The following is a 22,249-nucleotide window of genomic DNA, read 5'->3' as shown; positions in this document are numbered from 1 at the left end:
CACCTAAACAGAAAATAACAAGGTTACAATGGGCTAAGGAAAAGCAGTCGTGGACTGTGGATGACTGGATGAAAGTCATATTCAGTGATGAATCGCGAATCTGCATTGGGCAAGGTGATGATGCTGGAACTTTTGTTTGGTGCCGTTCCAATGAGATTTATGAAGACGACTGCCTGAAGAAAACATGCAAATTTCCACAGTCATTGATGATATGGGGCTGCATGTCAGGTAAAGGCACTGGGGAGATGGCTGTCATTACATCTTCAATAAATGCACAAGTTTACGTTGACATTTTGGACACTTTTCTTATCCCATCAATTGAAAGGGCGTTTGGGGATGATGAAATCATTTTTCAGGATGATAATGCATCTTGCCATAGAGCAAAAACTGTGAAAACATTCCTTGAAGAAAGACACATAAGGTCAATGTCATGGCCTGCAAATAGTCGGATCTCAATCCAATTGAAAATCTGTGGTGGAAGTTGAAGAAAATGGTCCAACCTGCAAAGCTGATCTGGCAAAAGCAATCAGAGAAAGTTGGAGCCAGATTGATGAAGAGTACTGTTTGTCACTCATTAAGTCCATGCCTCTGAGACTGCGAGCTGTTATAAAAGCCAGAGGTGGTGCAACAAAGTACTAGTGGTGTGTTTGAAGTATTCTTTTGTTGTTGTTTTTTTCATGATTCCATAATTTTTTCCTCAGAATTGAGTGATTCCATAATTTTTTCCCTCTGATTGGTCTAAAAAAGTAACTGTTACTGACTACCACATCTTTTTTTCTTGATTTCTTTTAGTGTTTCTTAAAGCCAGAAAGTTGCCATTTGAAATGACTTTAGTTTTGTGTCATGTCTGTGATCTGCTTTTTTTCTACAAAATTAAACAACTGAATGAACATCCTCCGAGACTGGTGATTCCATAATTTTTGCCAGGGGTTGTATAAATAAATAGATTGGATGTTGCACCAAGCTCTCAGACTAGAGCTGTCCCATTTAGTCTGACCGGTGTTTGTCCCACCAAGTCTTTGAGCATGAACTAGACTAGAACTGTCCTATCTATGAGATGCGAAACGTCTTCAAAGATAACCCGAACAGTCCAGTTGCGATGGACTGAATGCCCTGAATGCAATGACCTGCATGAATGAGAATGTTCACAGCATATTCACAGAGACATGCATTTCACTCCCAGTGTTAAAAAAAAAACACTTCATTGACAGGTCATTGGTATGTTCTGTTGTGGCCCTGCCCACCTACCTATTTTAGAACACAAACACACACACACTCACACACACACACACACCTCCCCGCATATCCACAGGCTGACTGCATCGTCATTGGTCATATGACATCACGGAATGAAGGTTGAAAATGATGACATCATAAAGGCCTCCATTTTTCCAACGCGGCATTGGCCTCAAGTTTTTCTGAGTGAAAGGATCTCACCTGGAAACAAGACAAATGAACAAGCGACATCTTGCAATAGAAGAGGATGACCTCTACTCTGGCTACAACGACTATAATCCACTGTTTGACTGCAAGGTGTGTTTCTTTTATTATTTACTTTATTAAAAGCCATCAAGCGTCAATCATCATTTTTCTTAAAGGAGCTGGACAGTGATGTGGGCTTTCAAGAAGCAGTCAGGAGCAGTCATGGAAGGAAATCAGTCATACAGTCGGTGTGTGCGTGTGTGCGTGTGTGCGTGTGTGTGTGTGTGTGTGTGTGTGTGGTGTTATTGCAAAACATTTTAAACATGCTATACACAAGACTGTCAAAAAAAACTCTTGTTCTCCACATTTTCTAGGGCAATGCACATCTTCCTGACATTAATACAGGGGGGCGACCTTTAACTTCTTCATCTGGAGTAAGTACGCCATCTTGGGATACAGTAGATAATAACAGTTGTGAACAAGAAACACACATGCCTATGTTTGATAGGCTTTGATAGGGGTGTCCAAAGTTCGTCCAAAGGCTGTTTTTCTTTTTAAGATTCTAAATACACTGCTTAAAAAAATTAGAGGAACACTTGGAAAACACATCAGATCTAAACTGGGGGAAAAATGATGTTGAATATGTTTCCTGATAATAAGTGGGTGATGTATTAGTAACAAAATGATGCCACATCATTTGATAGAAATGAAAATGATCACCCTATAGAGGGGGGAAATCAAAGACACCCCAAAAATTAAAGTGAAAAAATGATGCAGCACACTGGTCCATTTAGCTAAAATGTCATTGTAGCAACTCAAAATGATTCTCAGTAGTTTGTGTGGCCCCCACGTGCTTGTACGCATGCCTGACAACGTGGGGGCATGCTCCTAATGAGACTACGGATGGTGTCCTGGGGGATCTCCTCCCAGATCTGGACCAGGGCATCACTGCGGTACCTGGACGCATGGAGGAGATTCCAGGAGACAGGTAGTTACTCCAGGAGAGCTGGACAGGGCCGTAGAAGGTCCTTCAACCCTCAGCAGGATCGGTATCTGCTCCTTTGTGTAAGGAGGAACAGGATGAGCACTGCCAGTGCCCTACAAAATGACCTCCAGCAGGCCACTGGTGTGAATGTTTCTGACCAAACAATCAGAAACAGGCTCCATGAGGGTGGCCTGAGGGCCCGACGTCCTGTAGTGGGCCCTGTGCTCACTGCCCAGCACCGTAGAGAAGATTGGCATTTGCCATAGACCACCAGAATTGGCAACTACACTACTGGTGCCCTGTGCTCTTCTCTGATGAGAGCAAGTTCAACCTGAGCACATGCGACAGACGTGAAAGAGTCTGGAGATGCCGTGGAGAACGTTATGCTGCCCGCAACATCATTCAGCATGACCGGTTTGGTGGTGGGTCAGTGATGGTCTGGGGAGGCATATCCCTGGAAGGACGCACAGACCTCTACAGGTTAGATAACGGCACCCTGACTGCTATTAGGTATCGGGATGAAATCCTTGGACCCGTTGTCAGAACCTACGTTGGTGCAGTGGGACCTGGGTTCCTCCTGGTCCACGACAATGCCCAACCTCATGTGGCTAGTGTATGCAGGTAGTTCCTGGAGGATGAAGGAATTGATACCATTGACTGGCCCCCACGTTCACCTGACCTAAACCCAATAGAACACCTCTGGGACATTATGTTTAGGTCCATCCGGCGCCGCCAGCTTGCTCCTCAGACTGTGCAGGAGCTCATTGATGCCCTGGTCCAGATCTGGGAGGAGTTTTCACTTTCATTTTTGGGGTGTCTTTGATTTCCCCCCTATATAAGGTGATCATTTTCATTTCTATCAAATTATGTGGCATCATTTTGTTACTAATACATCACACAATTATTATCAGGAAAGATATTCAAGATCATTTTTCCCCCAGTTTAGATCTGATGTGTTTTTGAAGTGTTCCTCTAATTTTTTTAGCAGTATATATACCTTAACAACAATGCTAATACTACAACAACAGCAAAAATGGAAAAATCAACAATAATTTTTCAAGAATAAAGTCAAAATATTATGAAAAAAAAAGTTGGAATGAGCTCATTCAATCCCAGCCATTTTTCCAAAGACAACCCCGTCAGTAGCAGCCATTTTAGACTATTTTGACTGATCTTTCAAGGCACACCGAATACTGTATTCTATGGCTATACTGTATAAACATGGAACCTACCAAAAGAAAGATGAGACGTCTTTCATCAGAAAAAAAGTTTGTTTCTACCTTTTTCTGTTCTTTACTAATCAGCAGGAGAACATAGGAAAATATTCAGGAAAATATCAGTTCCCAACTAAAACGGGAAGAAGCTTTTTGTGAAAAGATACATTTAAAGCATAACTTCCACTTATATATTTTGCTTTTGTGACAGCTTTCACTTTTGGAACTGAACTATGTGTGTGCATGCGCTAAAGTTTCCCTACAATGCGTAACCTTCCGCATGCTACAATCCTCCACGCTCTCTCACGTTGTCCTCTTTGAGTGCTTTTACGTGCAAAAGATCCCGAGCTCTTATCAAATGCCTTTTTGCCACCTTGTGGCCCTTTCTATGGCTTAAAACGGCTTGAAAAGTGACTTCTTTTAGTCTGCAGTTGCGTGACCACCTCTTTTTGCCCCTTGTGCAAAAAAACGTAGAAGCTTTGCTATTGAATGAGTTAACGAGAAAAAACGCATTATTTTATTGGAATAACGTAATATTATGAGGAAAAATGTCATTTTAGTAACAAAGTTGAAATATTATTTTTTTTTTAAGTCATAATTTGAAAAACAAAATACAATTAGAACTTTTGGAAAATTGGGTTGCGCAAAAAGTTCTAATGTTACCAGAAAAAAAAGTCAAAATATTATGGGAATAAAGTCAAAATTATGAGAACAAAATTTTGAAAAAGAAAGTTTAAATAGTTGGAAAATAAAAAATATATATAACGAGAAACTCATTTAAGTAGCATAATTAAAAGAAAAATACTTTTTTACAAGAATAAAGTTGCAATATTAATAAATTAAGAAAAATGCTGTAAGATTATGACAGAATTATTGTACTTTTTCTGTGATTATAGATGTAATATTATGAGAAAAAATGTGTACTCTTGCCAGAAAAAAAGCTATAATTTTATTACAATAATGTAGTAATATTACAAGAATTTTTTTTAAAATACCACAAGAAAAAAGTTTAAAGATTGCGAGAATAGGGCTGTGATTTTATAGGAATAAAGTTGCAATATTAAAAGAAAAATGCTGTCAGATTACGACATAATTATTGTAATTTTTCTGTGATTATAGATGTAATATTATGAGAATGAAGTTGTACTACCACAAAAAAAGGTATAATTTTATGAGAATAAGGTAGTGATATCTCTTCCCTGAGCTACCACCTTATCGTGGTGGAGGAGTTTGCGTGTCCCGATGATCCTAGGAGCTAAGTTGTCAGGGGTTTCTATGCCCCTGGTAGGGTCACCCACGACAAACAGGTCCTAGGTGAGGGATCAGACAAAGAGTAGCTCAATAGACCTCTATGATGACAAAAAACATTGGACCACGTTTTCCCTTGCCCGGACACGGGTCACCGGGGCCCCCCTCTGGAGCCAGGCCTGGAGGAGGGGCACGATGGCGAGCGTCTGGTGGTCAGGGCTACGCCCATGGGGCCCGGCCGGGCACAGCCCGAAGAGACGACATGGGTCCCCCCTCCAATGAGCTCACCACTCATGGGAGGGGCCAAAGGGGTCGGGTGCAGAGTGAGCTGGGTGACAGCCGAAGGCGGGGACCTTGGCGGTCCAATCCTCAGCTACAGAAACTAGCTCTAGGGATATGGAATGTCACCTCTCTGGTAGGTAAAGAGCCTGAGCTGGTGCATGAGGTTGAGAAGTTCCGGCTAGATATAGTCGGACTCACCTCAACGCACAGCAAGGGCTCTGGAACCAGTCCTCTTGAGAGGGGTTGGACCTTGTTCCACTCTGGCGTTGCCAGCAGTGAGAGGCGACGGGCAGGGGTGGCAATTATTGTTGCGCCCCGGCTTGTGGCCGGCATGTTGGAGTTTAACCCGGTGAACGAGAGGGTAGTTTCCCTCCGCCTTCGAGTGGGGGGACGGGTCCTGACTGTTGTTTGTGCTTATGCGCCAAACAGCAGTTCAGAATACCCACCTTTTTTGGAGTCTCTAGAGGAAGTACTGGAGAGTGCTCCCTCAGGCGATTCCCTTGTTCTGCTGGGGGACTTCAATGCTCACGTTGGCAGCGACAGTGAGACCTGGAGAGGCGTGATTGGGAGGAACGGCCCCCCTGATCTGAACCCGAGCGGTGCTTTGTTATTGGACTTCTGTGCTCGTCACAGATTGTCGATAACAAACACAATGTTCAAGCATAAGGGTGTCCACATGTGCACTTGGCACCAGGACACCCTAGGCCGCACTTCCATGATTGACTTTGTGGTCGTATCATCGGACTTGCGGCCATATGTTTTGGACACTCGGGTTAAGAGAGGGGCGGACCTGTCAACTGATCACCACCTGGTGGTAAGTTGGCTCCGATGGTGGGGGAGGATGCCGGTCAGACCTGGCAGGCCCAAACGTATTGTGAGGGTCTGCTGGGAACGACTGGCAGAGTCCCCTGTCAGAAGGAGTTTCAACTCCCACCTCCGGGAGAGCTTCGACCATGTTCCGAGGGAGGTGGCGGACATTGAGTCTGAATGGGCGATGTTCCGTGCCTCTATTGTCGAGGCAGCTGATCGGAGCTGTGGCCGTAAGGTGGCTGGTGCCTGTCGTGGCGGTAATCCCAGAACCCGTTGGTGGACACCAGTGGTGAGGGATGCCGTCAAGATGAAGAAGGAGTCCTATCGGACCTTTTTGGCTCATGGGACTCCGGAAGAAGCTGACAGGTATCGGCAGGCCAAGCGGTCTGCGGGTCTGGCAGTCGCTGAGGCAAAAACTCGGACATGGTAGGAGTTCGGAGAAGCCATGGAGAACGACTTCCGGGCGGCTTCGAAGAGATTCTGGACCACCATTCGGCATCTCAGGAGGGGGAAGCAGTGCACAGTCAACACCGTGTATGGTGGAGATGGTGTGCTGCTGACCTCGACTCCGGATGTTGTGGATCGGTGGAAAGAATACTTCGAAGACCTCCTCAATCCCACCGACACGTCTTCCGGTGAAGAAGCAGAGCCTGTTGACTCCACGGTGGGCTCTCCTATCTCTGGGGCTGAGGTTGCTGAGGTTGTCAAAAAGCTCCTCGGTGGCAGGGCCCCGGGGGTGGATGAGATCCGCCCGGAGTTCCTTAAGGCAATGGATGCTGTAGGCATGTCTTGGTTGACACGACTCTGCAGCATCGCGTGGACATCGGGGGCAGTACCTCTGGATTGGCAGACCGGGGTGGTGGTTCCCCTTTTTAAGAAGGGGGACCGGAGGGTGTGTTCCAACTATTGTGGAATCACACTCCTCAGCCTCCCTGGTAAGGTATATTCAGGGGTTCTGCAGAGGAGGATCCGCCGGATAGTTGAATCTCGGATTCAGGAGGAGCAGTGTGGTTTTCGTCCTGGTCGTGGAACTGTGGACCAGCTCTACACTCTCAGCAGGGTCCTTGAGGGTGCATGGGAGTTTGCCCAACCAGTCTACATGTGTTTTGTGGACTTGGAGAAGGCATTCGACGGTGTTCCCCAAGGAATTTTGTGGGGAGTACTCCGGGAGTATGGGGTATCGGACCAGCTAATTCAAGCTGTTCGTTCCCTGTATGACCCGTGTCAGAGTTTGGTTCGCATTGCCGGCAGTAAGTCGGACCCGTTTCCAGTGAGGGTTGGACTCCGCCAGGGCTGCCCTTTGTCACCAATTCTGTTCATTATTTTTATGGACAGAATATCTAGGCGCAGCCAGGGCGTTGAGGGGTTCCGGTTTGGTGGCTGCAGGATTGAGTCTCTGCTTTTTGCAGATGATGTGGTCCTGCTGGCTTCATCAAGCCGTGAACTTCAACTTTCACTGGATCGGTTCGCAGCCGAGTGCGAAGCGGCCGGGATGAGAATCAGCACCTCCAAGTCCGAGTCCATGGTTCTCGCCCGGAAAAGGGTGGAATGCCATCTCCAGGTCGGGGATGAGATCCTGCCCCAAGTGGAGGAGTTTTGGTACCTTGGGGTCTTATTCACGAGTGAGGGAAGGATGGAACGCGAGATCAATAAGCGAATTGGTGCGGCGTCTGCAGTGATGCAGACTTTACATCGGTCTGTTGTGGTGAAGAGAGAGCTAAGCCAAAAGGCAAAGCTCTCAATTTACTGGTCGATCTACGTTCCTACCCTCACCTATGGTCATGAGCTTTGGGTAATGACCGAAAGGACAAGATCGCGGGTACAAGCGGCCGAAATTAGTTTTCTCCGTAGGGTGGCTGGGCTCTCCCTTAGAGATCGGGTGAGAAGCACTGTCATCCGGGAGAGACTCGGAGTAGAACCGCTGCTCCTCCGCATTGAGAGGAGCCAGATGAGGTGGCTTGGGCATCTGGTCAGGATGCCTCCCGGACGCCTCCCTGGGGAGGTGTTCAGGACAAGTCCGACCGGTAGAAGACCTCGGGGAAGACCCAGGACACGTTGGAGAGACTATGTTTCCCAACTGGCCTGGGAACGCCTCGGGATCCGCCGGGAGGAGCTGGACGAAGTGGCCGGGGAGAGGAAGATCTGGGCCTCCCTGCTTAGGCTGTTGCCCCCGCGACCCGATCTCGGATAAGCGGTAGAAGATGGATGGATGGATGGAAGGTAGTGATATCACAAGAATAAAGTTGAAATATTATGAGAATAAAGTTGAAATGCTGTAATATTGTAATACAATAATTGTCATAATGACAACTAGGCAAGTATCTGCTGTACTGTAATATGATGTATGATCGAGTGTGTACAATAATTTAGGCAAGAATATTTGGCGCACATGATGATTTTTCGGCATATTTTCCAAGTCCAAGCCGTACGAGTTGATAGCTATTTGAGTTGGAGCATATTTGCTGACGTGTGCTTGTTGTTTGCAGTCGAGGACGCCCATGCCGTCATCAGGTAGCAGACCAGTGACGGGAGCCGTGCAGGTAAGAAGAGGAGCTGAATAGTTTAGCCAATTTTATGTATGTGATTATAAAATACACTGTTGCTGTGCAACGTTCGGCATTTACAGTCCCGCTGCCATTTTGCAGTGTTTGCGCTACTTTTAATCAATGTGATTGATGTGTTTGACTTGAGCAGGGCGGTGTGGCTCGCCCCATGTCAGCCATCAGTGCAGCAGGTTACTCCTCCTCCCCCACCCGCAGTGAGTCGCCAACCACAACTATTTTTAGTCATGCTGTTGTCACACTATTACCATACATTGTTAGTAGGAATAACTGGATTGTGTCATTAGCTTCAGTCTTTGACCCTCTGGGCCAGTCCAGGGGCCCGGCACCCCCGCTTGAAGAAAAGAAAGACGACACGTGAGTTTCTATTCATTCATGATTCACCCTGTTTCTGTCAAAATCACCTTTTTTTTCCTCTCTGTGGAATTGTGTGGTGTTGCAGGCCTGAGGAGAAGATCAAGATGTTGGAGAAGAAAGTAAATGACTTGACAACAGAGAGCTGCATGGCACAAAGCACGGGCAACTCCCAACTGGTCAGACTCAACTGTCATTCCGACTCAACTTCATCCTCATGCAGACTGCCAGTCGTGTTGTTTGTGTGATGCCAGGCTCTTGAAAAAGCCAAAGAGGCTGAGAGGAAGGAGAGAGCACTGGTGAGACAGCGGGAGCAGTCCGGCAATGTAGAACAAATCAACGTAGATCTGACCTACGCTGTAAGTCTGATTCAGCTCCACGCGGTCGGGTCTGGAGCCAATTAACTGCTCTAAACGAGGCACAACTGTGCTCACCAGAGATTTCTCCTCAGTCAGCCGTTGTGAGCGTAACTTATCTTGTGCAACAATTTTCTCTGATCAACCAACCAGGACAGTGGGCCTGCCTCTCTGCTCTGATCAACTAATGGGAGAACTGAACTGGAAGGCAAATCAGAAGTCTGAATGGCTAAAAAAAAAAATAGCCCCATTACTAATTTTGTGTATGTGACAGCGACCTGTCAATCTTGCCAGGATGTCCGGGAGCCTGATTCTGAAGGCCCGGGTTGATTACATTGATATGGCAACACATAAAAACTGAAGTCTGATTGGACAAACATACACATACACTTCTGAAAGAAAGCACTGCAGCCAAGAAACACACTACAAAATGAAGATAATAGACTGTTGGGAATATAATTTAGTTAATCACATACTACAATTTAAGTTTGAAATGTATGTCAGTGCTTCTGGTAAGGGTTAGTCCAGCACAGAAGGCTTTGCTGGCCCCTCTCTACACACCACTGCTTACGATAGGCAAATTGATCTAACATACAAAGTGACTGAAAACCATCTTTGCGTCTGTGTAGGCTCTCAGTCGTACAGGAGTTGTCCATCGAGGGAAAGTCTTCTTGAGACGTCATCTGTACTTCTGTGAAGAAGGTGTCGGACGTTTCGCTCCTCATTCTTATCGGAGGTGCTAATAGCAGGAGAGGATTATACCACTACTCCGCCCAGGCTTAGTGTAAGGAACCAATAGAAGGAGGGTGTTGGCACACCAATTCCGCCCACTCTTACTGTATTTAAGGCCTAGGCTACCAGCACTTATTAGTTCGCTGACGAAGCTCTTCGGATGAGGAGCAAAACGTCCGACACCTTCTTCACAGAAGTACAGATGACGTCTCAAGAAGCCTTTCCCTCGATGAAAACCATCTTGTTAGTCAAAAGAAAGTTGTTGTTTTTTTTACCTTGATTTCATATACAGTGGTGTGAAAAAGTGTTTGCCCCCGTCCTGATTTCTTATTTTTTTGCATGTTCGTCACACTTAAATGTTTTACATCATCAAACAAATATAAATATTAGTCAATGACAACACAATCAAACACAAAATGCAGTTTTTAAATGAAACTTTTTATTATTAAGGGAGAAAAAAATCCAAACCTACATGGCTCTGTGTGAAAAAATGATTTCCCACCCCAAGAAAGAAAGTAATTGATCTATCAGTCCGCAAAAGGTAATAAAGCCATTTTTAAAGCTTTGGGACTCCAGCAAACCACAATGAGAGCCATTATCCACAAACATGGAACAGTGGTGAACCTTCCCAGGAGTGGCTGGCCAACCAAAATGACCCCAAGAGCACATTGACGACTCATCCAAAGGGTCACAAAAGACCCCACAACAACATCCAAAGAACTGCAGGCCCACTTGCCTCAGTTAAGGTCAGTGTTCATGACTCCACCATAAAAAAGACACTGGGCACAAACGGCCTGCATGGCAGAGTTCCAAGACCAAAACCACTGCTGAACAAAAAGAACGTTAAGGCTCGTCTCAATTTTACCAGAAAACATCTTGATGGTCCCCAACACCTTTAGGAAAATACTCTGTGGTCTGACGAGACAAAAGTTGAACTTTTTGGAAGTTGTGTGTGCCATTACATCTGGCATTTCAGAAAAAGCTCATCATAACAAACAGTAAAATATGGTGGTGGTAGTGTGATGGTCTGGGGCTGTTTTGCTGCTTGGGGACCTGGAAGACTTGCTGTGATAAATGGAAGCATGAATTCTGCTGAAGGAGAATGTTAGGCCATCTGTTGGTGACCTCAAGCTGAAAGCAACTTGGGTTCTGCAGCAGGACAATGATCCAAAACACACCAGCAAGCCCACCTCTGAATGGCTGAAGACTTTGGAGTGGCCTAGTCCAAGTCCTGACCTGAATCCTATTGAGATGCTGTGGCATGACCTTAAAAAGGAAAAGCCTCCAATGTGACTGAATGACAACAATTTTGCTAAATTCCTCCACATTGCAAGTTATCACAAACGCTTGATTGCAGTTGTTGCTGCTAAGGGGGGCCCAACCACTTATTAGCTTTAGGGGGCAATCACTTTTTCACACAGGGACATGTAGCTTTGGATTTTTTTCTCCCTTAATAAGTTGCATTTAAAAACAGCATTTTGTGTTCAGTTGTGTTGTCACTGACTAATGTTTAAATTTGTTTGATGATCTCAAACATTGAAGTGTGACAAACATGCAAACCCTAACCCAAACCACCGTATGTCCGACATAATACTTAAGATAAGCAAATTGGTCTAATCTAGAACATGCCTATTTTGGTATTTCATTCTCAGCTACCTCCATGCGCCTTTGCACCTACATTTTTCACCAGCAGGCTACTAAGAAAATAAAACATTAAATCAATAAAATACTGCATTGAAACTTACTCACTGACTCAGGCAGCATTTCTGTAAGTCCTGTCTGGACTTAACTGGGTCCTGATGTTTGTTGTTGTCTTTGCCAGGTTCTTCTCAACCTGGCTAACCAGTATGAAAACAATGAGATGTATCCAGAGGCCATGAGTAGCTACCAACTCATCGTGAAGAACAAGATGTTCACCAATGCAGGTGGACTAAAGTATTCTACCCCCCCCAATCCCATCTCAAGGTTGAACTTCTCTCACGTTGGTGTTGGTGTTTTGTACTTGCCCTCCAGGACGTTTGAAGGTGAACCTGGCCAACATCTTTGTCAAGCAGGAGAACTACCCCAAAGCCATTAAGTTCTACCGCATGGCGCTGGACCACATCTCAGACGACTACAAGGAGATGAGGATCAAGATCATGCAGAACATCGGCACGGTCTTCGTCCTGCTGGGCCAGTACTCAGACGCCATCACATCCTTTGAGCACATCATGAGCAAGAGTCCCAACATCAGGACCGGTTACAACCTCATCCTGTGCTACTACGCCACCAGAGACGGGGATGGAATGAAGAACGCCTTCCAGAAGCTCCTTTCTGTCCCGCTGGGCATCGACGACGAAGACAAGTACATCTCCGCTAATGTGAGTATGCTTGTGGTCTGTTTATACCAGGGATGGCCAAAGTGCAGCCCTCGGCGCGTTGTAAAAATAACATTTCAATGAGAAAAGTAAAAAAAAAAAACACTGCAGTCAGGACATCTGCAGTGTTGGCAATAATCTGTTCCAGGGTCAAACCGTAAGGCAACGTTTCATCTTATCTTTCAGGATGACATCAAATCAAACATGTTGATTGAGGCCATTAAGGATGACAAGCTCCACCAAATGGAGAGAGAGTTGTAAGAAAACTTGATTTAATTACATTTTTTTTTTATTTTTTTTTTTTGGTACAGTTCACCAGATTTTCGCCCTGTTTGTTCACACAGGAAAGCTCGGGCTGAGAAGTACGTGATGACGGCCGCCAAGCTCATCGCTCCAGCCATCGAGGCTTCCTTCGCCGCAGGATTTGACTGGTTTGTTTGTTTGAAGTAGTAGTTTATAAAGCTGAAGCCTTTAAAACAGGGGTTCTCAAACGGTCTCAACCTGGGACTCGCATTCCAGTGGTCATTAAGTCGGATCCTACTTTTTTTTTTGGTATGAAGTCAAACCAAATCAAGCCAAGTGTTATATGTCTATATGTGCTGCCATTGGCTGGCGACCAGTCCAGGGTGTACCCCGCCTCTCGCTCGAAGTCAGCTGGGATAGGCTCCAGCATAATGAGGATAAGCAGCATAGGAAATGGATGGATGGAAGTCAAACCAAGCAAATGTACTTGTTTTTTTAATCACCTGTCATATTTTAAAACATTAAAACACAAAAATACATGTCCAAAGTGCATTTTAGAGGAATTTAAGGCATGTTTTCCAAGGAAATGAGAGACAACATAAAAGGCATACATACAAATAATGCACACATTAAAACAAATGACCAAAATTGCACTAAATAAGAGCACAAAATCAGATATTTCCCTTATAACCGTGCGGTGAATATATACCAGAGAGGAAGATGACTAAAATATTGCTCCATTTTACTTCAAAATGTAAAAAACAAAAACAAACCAGTCAATACCTGTGCATGACATATTTGTAATTTAATCATGTAATTTTTTACTTGCTGGTTGTGACCCACCCAGAATGGATCAGTCATTTTCTATGTCTCCAATGATGTACTTTGCTCGGACGCAATGCATTATTGGAACATGTTTAAGATTTTATGATTTTTATGAACTCGTATAGGTACTTGTTTATATATTTATTAGGTCTACATTTTAAGTGTTAAGTTGCTGTGTGACAAGTTTAGTCTTCTTTGTAAGATGACACCGAGACTGTTACATTGAGTCATGACCGCCTGCGATTTCCAATGGGTTGACAAGATTGCTGTGAGTTTTTTCTTAGCTCATGATTGGCTCCTGTCAAATAAAGAGCTGCCTGGTCCTCACGGACTCGTGCACGCCACAATATGCCATTTTTATGATGTGAACACGTGCAGCTTATACACTGGTGTGGCTTATATACTTACAAATCTGTTTTTTTCCTAAAAATGTAGTGGGTGCGGCTTATACACCAGAATTTATGGTTGTTTTTTCTTTAAAAGGTGTGTTGACTTGGTGAAGAGCTCCCAGTATGTGGAGCTGGCCAACGACCTGCAGTTAAAAAAGGCCATGACCTTTTTCAGACAGATGCACTTTGACCAGGTGAGAGGCGCTTTTCGATGAGAAATCCCCTCCACTTTGAGATCAGACACCTTTTCTTGTGTCGTCAAGGCCATGAAAATCCTGAAGGATGTAGCCAAGCAGGACAGCAGAGTGAAGAGCGCCGCCTCCAACAACCTCTCCAGCCTCTTCATACTGGTAGGACTCGTCTTCAGATTCCGAGGAAGAGAGAAAGATGCTTGGATGGTCTTGTTTTTTGTAATGTGCTGTTCCAGGAGAAGGACTATGAGCAGGCAGAGCGATATGCTGATCTGGCTATGAACGCCGACCGCTACAACCCAGGAGCTTTTGTATGCAAGGGCAACACAGAGTTTGTCAAACAGGACTACGTAAAGGCAGCAGAGTTCTTCAAGGAAGCTCTGAGGAACGACTCCTCCTGCACCGAGGCCCTCAGAAACCTGGGTAACACCAGCTTGGAGAAAGATGCACCATCCACAAATACCACAGAGTGGTGAAAAAATGTTTGTTTTTGTCTCCTTTTTCCAAGGTCTCACTTACAAGAAGCTGAATCGTCTGGAGGACGCGCTGGACTGCTTCCTGAAGCTCCACGGCATTCTCAGGGATAGCGCCGAGGTCATGTATCAGCTGGCTGACACGTATCCTGCGATATCATGCTGACTGCGTAGATCTATTGCCATTTTTTCTGCATTAACAACAGAACTTATAAAATCTTGTTTACTTTGCTCTCTGGGCTTGATTAGCTGACCTGATTGTATCAAGATACAGCGGAATCCATTTTAATGACTTTGCTGTAGTACTGCACTCTTTGTTCCCATATTTGCCTTTGACAAGCGTGTGCCAGCTATGAGCTTCTGGAGGATCCCCAGCAGGCCATCGAGTGGCTGATGCAGGTCATCAGCGTGGTCCCCAACGACCCCAAGGCTTTGGCCAAACTGGGGGATCTGCACGACCTGGAGGGGGACAAGTCCCAGGCATTGCATTACTACTGCGAGGTCTAAAGCTTTGTGCGCAAGCTCATTGATGAACGATAGCGTGCGTCACATCCTGTGCTCTTACCGTCCAGTCCTTCAGGCTCTTCCCTTGCAACATGGAAGTGATCGAGTGGTTGGCGGCCTACTACGTCCAGACGCAGCTCTATGAGAAGGCCATTCAGTACTTTGAGAGAGCCATACTTGTACAGTGAGTGGCACTTCTATAAATTCCTTACTCCTGTCCACATGATAAGAATTCCAGGCGTAACTGTGGTGCGTCACGGCAAGCCATGTGACAATGCTCAAATCTCCATTTGGTCAGCTTTGAGCACGCGACAACGTCAACCGGAAAAAGGAAGCAGCGCAACGACTGCACCCTAAAGTGACTCGTTTGTTAGTGTATGTTCACAACTACACATGAGCTACACACCCTAAACGAACCCTAAACACGTCTTTAGTTTAGAATGCTAGCGTTTAGGATGTCGGCAGTCGTCTTTCTAGTGTGTTATGCCCGCAACGTCTTCTTACCACACACTCGTCCTTTTTGCCGTTGTACTGTGGTCTGCTAAATTGTCAATTATCATTATTGAAGTGATCAACAAACTACAATGTTTGCTAAGTCTTGGGTTTACTAGCGATAAGTCAGTCAGGACTCCTGCCGGCTTCCTGCTTACGTTCGTGCTCTGACCAATTGGAGAAGAGAGCGATGTCACGTGGCTTGCTGTGACGCGTTTGCTAACGTGGCTTTTCAAGTAGCCCTTCAGTCAGTTGTCAAAATAATGTAGTGAAATGAAAATGAAGTGAGGATGTCCCATGTCAGATTTATGAGAACAATATCGTGAAATAAAAATGAAGCGAAGATGAGGTTGATGCCATGTTGTTCCTCAGACCAAGTGAGGTGAGGTGGCAACTCATGGTGGCCAGCTGTTACAGGAGAAGCGGTAAGCATGTGTTGACTTAGGTAAGAAGTTGGCCACTTGTTCTTAAATGTTTGCTTTTTCCGTTGCAGGAAACAGCCAAAAAGCTCTGGAAACATACAAAGAAGTCCACCGCAGGTTTCCAGACGACGCTCAGTGTAATTAACTCATTCAAACCCAGCCATTGTTCAAAAGACAATCCCTTCAGTAGCGGCCAATTTAGACTATTTTGGCTGATCTTTCAAGGCACACAGAATATTGTGTTCTATGGCTATATAAACAAGGAGCCTACCAAAAGAAACATTAGACTCACGTCTTTCATCAGGAAAAAAAGTGTGTTCCTACCTTTTTCTGTTCTTTAGAACATAGGTAAGTTTCAGGAAAATATCAGTTCCTGACTAAAAAAAAAAAGGGAGAAAAACAGCTTTTTGTGAAAAGATAAATTTCACGCACAACTTGGACACATTTTTTATTTTGCTTTTGTGACAGCTCAAATATCTAAACAACTATACCAACACAAACAACACAAATAAAGGGTTGTTTTACAACAAAATAACATTTTATTTACAAATATAACACCATGAGCTACAGTCATGGGAAAAATGATTAGATCACCCTTGTTTCTTCAATTTCTTGTTCATTTTATTGCCTGATACAACTAAAGGTACCTTTTTATTTGGACAACTACAACAATGACAACAAAAATAGCTCATAAGAGTTACATTTTATGGCAGTACAATGCTATAGCTATTCATGTAAGAACTTAAGTGATTTTGGTTGTCATCAAGAAAACCATGGAAGTTGCTAGATATCAGTTCTTAAATTCCACTCTTATGAGCTATATTTGTTACCACCATTATATTTGTCCAAACAAATGTACCTTTATTTGTACTGGGCAGTAAAATGGATCAATAAACTGAAGAAACGAGGGTAGTCCAATCATTTTTCCATAACTGTATTTACAATTTTCACATTTGGAACTCAAATGTGTGTGTGAGCGTGTGCATGTGTTAACATTTGCCTGCATGCTACACTCTTCCACATTCTTTGACTTTCTCCTTGCTGCCATGTATGTTTTTTCCATTCACATTCACATGGCGAGCTCTTGTCAAATGCACTTCTGCGACCCTGTGGCCGTTTTTATGGCTTAAAACTTTATGGCTTAATCCGTTAGTGTCCAGTTGCGTCATCACCTCTCGTGCCAAAAAACGCAAAAGACGTATAAATATGTCTGTGGGATTGGTCATTCAGATTTATACCCATCCAGCCATCCATTTTCTATGCCGCTTATCAGCAGCAGGGTCGCAGGGGTATGCTGGAGCCTGCGTTCGGGTTTGTAAAAACGTACAAATACGTCTTTGGTATTGAATGAGCTCATCTTATTGTGTTTATTGACCGTGTGGCTGCTTGTACTTGTAGAAGAACTGTGTCTGGTCTGAACAGGTCTGCGCTTCTTGGTGAGGCTCAGTCAGGACATGGGCCTGAAGGAAGTCCAAGACTACACCGCTAAGCTGAAGAAGGTTGAGAAGATGAGGGAGCTCAGAGAGCAGGTACAAATAATTACTGTGAATAAATGGCAGTGCTTTAATGTAGAGTCATAGATACTTTATTCCTCTCCAAGGGAAATGACCAAATAGTGTTTTGAAAGCACAAGATTTTCGTATTTATTGCTTGCCTTTCTCCAGAGGGCAAAGGCTGAGCGAGAGGGCAGCAGAAGCAGGAGAGCAGACAGCGCTGACAGTCCTGGTGAGGCCATAGACCACATTTAAAGGAAAACTGCAGTTTTTTTGGGGGGGGGGTTTCGGCCATCATCCACAATCCTGATGTGAGACATGAAAACATATCTTTCTCTTTTCTGTGTGTTGTAAAGATATAAAAGAGACAGATCATTACTGAACACATGGGACCCACTTATTCCACCGATAAAGCCTTCTGAAAAAGCCTCCAAAAAGTGCCATCAATGCTCCATTTAGATACAACATGACGTGCATATTAAACAAGCTACAGCGACATTGTTATTATTATTATTATTATTATTATTATTATTATGTTACCCCACCTCTTGCCCGAAGTCAGCTGGGATAGGTTCCAGCATACTCACGACCCTAGTGAGGATAAGCGGTATAGAAGATTGATGGATGGATTATTGTTACGTGCACTACTCAGCTGTCTGTTTTTATATCTTTAGAACGCACAGAAGAGAGAGACATATGGTATGTGTTCATGTCTCACATAAGGATTGCGGATGATGGGCAAAATTCCCCCCAAAAAGTGCAGTTTTCCTTTAAGCCTGTCCAACATGCAGCCCACAAAAACTTAGCCTTAATAAGTAGACGTAGCATTAATTCACAATACAGTATTAATGATAGACTCATAATAGTGTGCCAAAGAATTAAATGGATCATTAAAATCTAGGTTAGTGCATTAAAATCTATTTTATATATTCTTTGATTGTCCATTGGTGCGGCGTCTGCAGTGATGCGGGCTCTGCGTCGGTCCGTTGTGGTGAAGAGAGAGCTGAGCCGAAAGGCAAAGCTCTCAATTTACCCGTCGATCTACGTTACTACCCCCATCTATGGTCATGAGCTATGGGTAGTGACCGAAAGGACAAGATGGCGGGTACAAGCGGCCGAAATTATTTCTCCCCGTAGGGTGGCTGGAGATAAGGTGGGAAGCGCTGTCACCCGGGAGACACTCTGAGTAGAACCGCTCCTCCTCCGCATTGAGAGGAACCAGATGAGGTGACTCAGGCATCTGGTCAGGATGCCTACCGAACGCCTCCCTGGGGAGGTGTTCAGGGCACGTCCGACCGGTAGGAGGCCTCCGCAGAGCCAGGACCCGTTCAAGAGACTATGTCTCTCAACTGACCTGGGAACACCTCGGGATCTGCCGGGAGAGGTTGGACGAAGTAGCTGCGGAGAGCGAAGTCTGAGCTTCCCTGCTTAGGCTGCTGCCCCCGCAACTCGATCTCCGATAAGTGGTGGAAGATGGATGGATGGATGGATGGTTGTCAATTGATGATATTATTATTTAGTCATTGATACATATCATAAGCCTTTTTTTAAATTGTAATAATAAGCAGTCTTATAGTTTTACAATAGAAATAATCTAAAGATGGATTTAAGAAATAAAATACAGTTTGTAATTTTAAAGATTTCGAATCAAGAGATGATTTAATTCCTGCATAATTCAACAAGAATCTGGACATAGGTCACACTTTTCCAGCATTTGTGTTGCAGACAGTGGCCGCAGCAGCAGCAAAGGAGAGCGTTTGGGCGCCCAGGTGATGTCACTTCCTGCTTCCAATGAGCCATACGAGAGCAGCACCCCTAAAGAACTCGGTGGGAAGCCTTCATCATTCCATTCATTCTGAAGACACGCTTCACAACAACAACAACACAATGAACATGATGTTTTGTCCCATTTAGACGCTTCCTATGTGGACCCACTAGGACCACCTGCAGACACGCCCAGGACGGGGGTCAAGAAACGAGCGGACGACGACGTCTTTGCGGGTGAAGATGTCGGCGAGGAGCTGCTGCCTGAGTAGCATGTCCGTCATGTGTGACACATACACCCGAGGGGTGTCACGAGACGCGACGATGCACCAGATTGCGTCTACGAGAACTAAACAAGGCGAAATTTTTACATTACTTTTATAAAAAGTCAAATGAAAAAATATAAAACATATATCTGACAATATATTGCAATCTACTAACTTAATTTCTGCTACGTTACACTCCTCTGCACTGTGTGTGTGTATATGCTAGCAGCCCCGCCTCCACCCACCGAGACAAGACTGTATGACTGACAAAAGGGCTCACTTCGTTCATGCCGTTGTTCTATGGAAGAAACGTGCCAAGGTACTGAAAGCGATGCTCAGAGTGAATCCTCTTCATGCCTGTTTGGAAGCGAGAGACGAGGAACACAGACACGCATGCACATGGCGATATATAGAGGCTGGCAAAATTATCCACTTCATTTTCTTTTATTGTGTGATTAATTACTTCATTTATTACCGTTCCAGGCCTAGCGCCACAAGGCAGTTTTTTGCTAAACAATAAATCTTGTCACATATTAATCCTGTGACACACACACACATACATACAGTAGTGTATACTGATGTAATGTGGTTGTGACATAATTGTTCAATTTGCATAATTTGGTATGACATTTTAGCAAAAAGTGTGTTACACATTAACTTTTATCGGTTGCTTCATTTTGTTATTTTTTTTAAGTGTCACAAACAAGACAGAGTCGCCTGTGAGTGCTTTTAAAAGGGGCGGGGACCCACAGCATCATTTGCTGCTTGGAGAGAAGAGCGATACATGCGTTCATGTCAGTCGCCAAAAGTCTCTTCACTAGATTTGGCACGAGACGCTTTTTTGAAAAAGTACTGAGAGGGGTCTGAAGATTAGCTAAATATAGCAACAAAGTTGGAAACGCTGATCCCTTCTGCTAGTCAGCGCTCATCATATACAGGTATGTGTGGCTGATGGGCGCCCTCTACAGGCGTGATACTCGCGTCCCCAACTAGTAGCAACTCGCAACAAATCACTACTCAGACGTCCACCGCGTGATGTGGATGAAACCGGAGGAGGTGGGTTCCGCTGGGCCTCAGTCCTCAGGTTAATTACAAGGTTAAAAAAAGTAAATTAAATTACAACAGTAATTGTAATTTACAGTAACAGTAAGGATTTGTGCACTGTGAAAAAATAATTTCCATTCAATTTGCTTCGGTCCGCCCAGGGCGTCATTCAAGTCACAACCGCGGCTGTCTGGGAGTGAAAAAAGGTGAGAGAAAGGCAAACGAAAGGTGTTTTTTTTTGTTCAGACTTCCTGGCGTCGACCCTGGTAACGGGTACATTCATTATAACATTCGTTATAACATGTAATACACGCACTATTTTGCGTATATTGGCCATTCTAAGCATTACCGGAACTGGTGCCTCGGCACATTGACTTCACATAGCAGAAACGAACGCCTACTCATAGCATTAACTTTTCCTCAGAAACCCATAAATTTAAACACAGCAGTAGTGGTGTCAGCTCAGATATGTAGCCTTACCTTGTTTGTAATGGTCTGAGGCGTTGTGAGCGCGACACTGGTGTGGTGAGGTTCGTCACGAGCCGGCGAGTAGCTTTTTGGTGTATTTTTCAGAAGGCTTAATAGGCAGACTATAGAGGGTCCCATACTTGCAGTACTGAGCTGTGTGTTTGTATCTGTTTTTATATCTTTAGGACGCACAGAAAAACACAAAATCCCCCCCAAAAGTGCTGTTTTCCTTTAGACCGTTACTTTATTTATCTCAGAGAAATTCATATTTCCAGCAGCTCTGCAAAAATGTAATGATAAACTCAATCACTTAAAAAAATAAAACAAGGCAAGATAGGAGAGGATAATAAAAATGAGAATAAGATAGTAAGGCTACACGAAGATGAAGAGGTTGCTAAAGGTGTTGTCAAGGTTGAAAAATGACCATCACTCTGTCAACATCAAGTGTGAACGCAGGAACAAAGGTTCTCCATCGGCAAACACATTGTCTTTTGTCTGCTGTGCAGTGTCGTGTGAGGTCATCCGTTGACAAATCAAATAAGACAAACCTCTCTTGGCTTTTAATGATCAATGCACGTGCACCAGTGCACGTAAAAGTCCAAATTGAACTGTTAAAGTGGAGTTAACCTTCACATTTTGACATGACAAAGAAAAGGTTCTAATGCAAGACTCATGTTTATTTTTCTTTAAATAAATAAACACTAAGAAATTGTGTCTTTTACCTGTGATTGGCTGGCGTCCAGTCCGGTGTACCCCGCCTCTCGCCAGAAGTCAGCTGGGATAGGCTCCAGCATACCCCCGCGAAATGTATGGCTGGATGTGTCCCTTTAATACACATCTCTCAAACTCGTGCCATGGAGGGCTGAGACGCTGCAGGTTTTCTCTCCAACCAGTTTCTTCAGCAGGTGATTTAATTGATGAGCTCCTTCCCTCAAACTGAAGGTGTTGATCATTAAAATCACCTGCTTTAGTGACTGGCTGGAAAGAAAACCTGCAGTGTCTCGGCCCTCCATGGCACGAGTTTGACACCCCTGCTTTAAAAAAAACCATGACATCATCCTTTGGTTAATATAGTCAAGAAATATGAGGAACCAATTGTTTTCTTTAGCCTTATAAAAAACCTTTTGATTTTGAGATGAATGTTTATTTTATTGTATCCATGTGGTTAGACTTTTTTGTTGCTTTATCTAAAAGTTGGTTGTCGAGGAGACATTTGCAACTGTTGTTGTACGCAGTCTTGGCCGCGTGGTGTCACTGTTTCCTCACAATTTCATATCAACATGCGGTTGAGAAGCGTAAGGGCATCACAAGTTGGACTAGTGCACTTAGTTGTCCATCTTAGGGGACAGTTAGA

The 22,249-nt window shown here is 44.4% G+C and overlaps 1 protein-coding gene across 1 annotated transcript; it reads left to right on the top strand.

The window, feature by feature from the left end:
* Positions 1-1,452: 1,452 nt before the first annotated feature.
* On the top strand, positions 1,453-20,446 carry LOC129187637 (intraflagellar transport protein 88 homolog). The gene is made up of 24 exons (XM_054787198.1): positions 1,453-1,533; positions 1,599-1,670; positions 1,797-1,856; positions 8,448-8,501; positions 8,656-8,719; positions 8,810-8,879; positions 8,965-9,055; positions 9,131-9,235; positions 11,787-11,889; positions 11,978-12,324; positions 12,508-12,578; positions 12,666-12,752; positions 13,873-13,972; positions 14,042-14,128; positions 14,206-14,392; positions 14,478-14,586; positions 14,793-14,943; positions 15,015-15,130; positions 15,811-15,863; positions 15,932-15,997; positions 17,283-17,389; positions 17,525-17,585; positions 19,079-19,180; positions 19,268-20,446. The coding sequence occupies exons 1-24, from the start codon at positions 1,453-1,455 to the stop codon at positions 19,387-19,389; spliced, it is 2,466 nt and encodes an 821-aa protein (XP_054643173.1). The 3' UTR covers positions 19,390-20,446.
* The last annotated feature ends 1,803 nt before the right edge of the window (positions 20,447-22,249 follow it).

Source organism: Dunckerocampus dactyliophorus, chromosome 9 (genome assembly GCF_027744805.1).
Source record: "Dunckerocampus dactyliophorus isolate RoL2022-P2 chromosome 9, RoL_Ddac_1.1, whole genome shotgun sequence".
Lineage (NCBI taxonomy): Eukaryota > Metazoa > Chordata > Actinopteri > Syngnathiformes > Syngnathidae > Dunckerocampus > Dunckerocampus dactyliophorus.
This window is presented reverse-complemented; position numbering and strand designations above follow the sequence as displayed.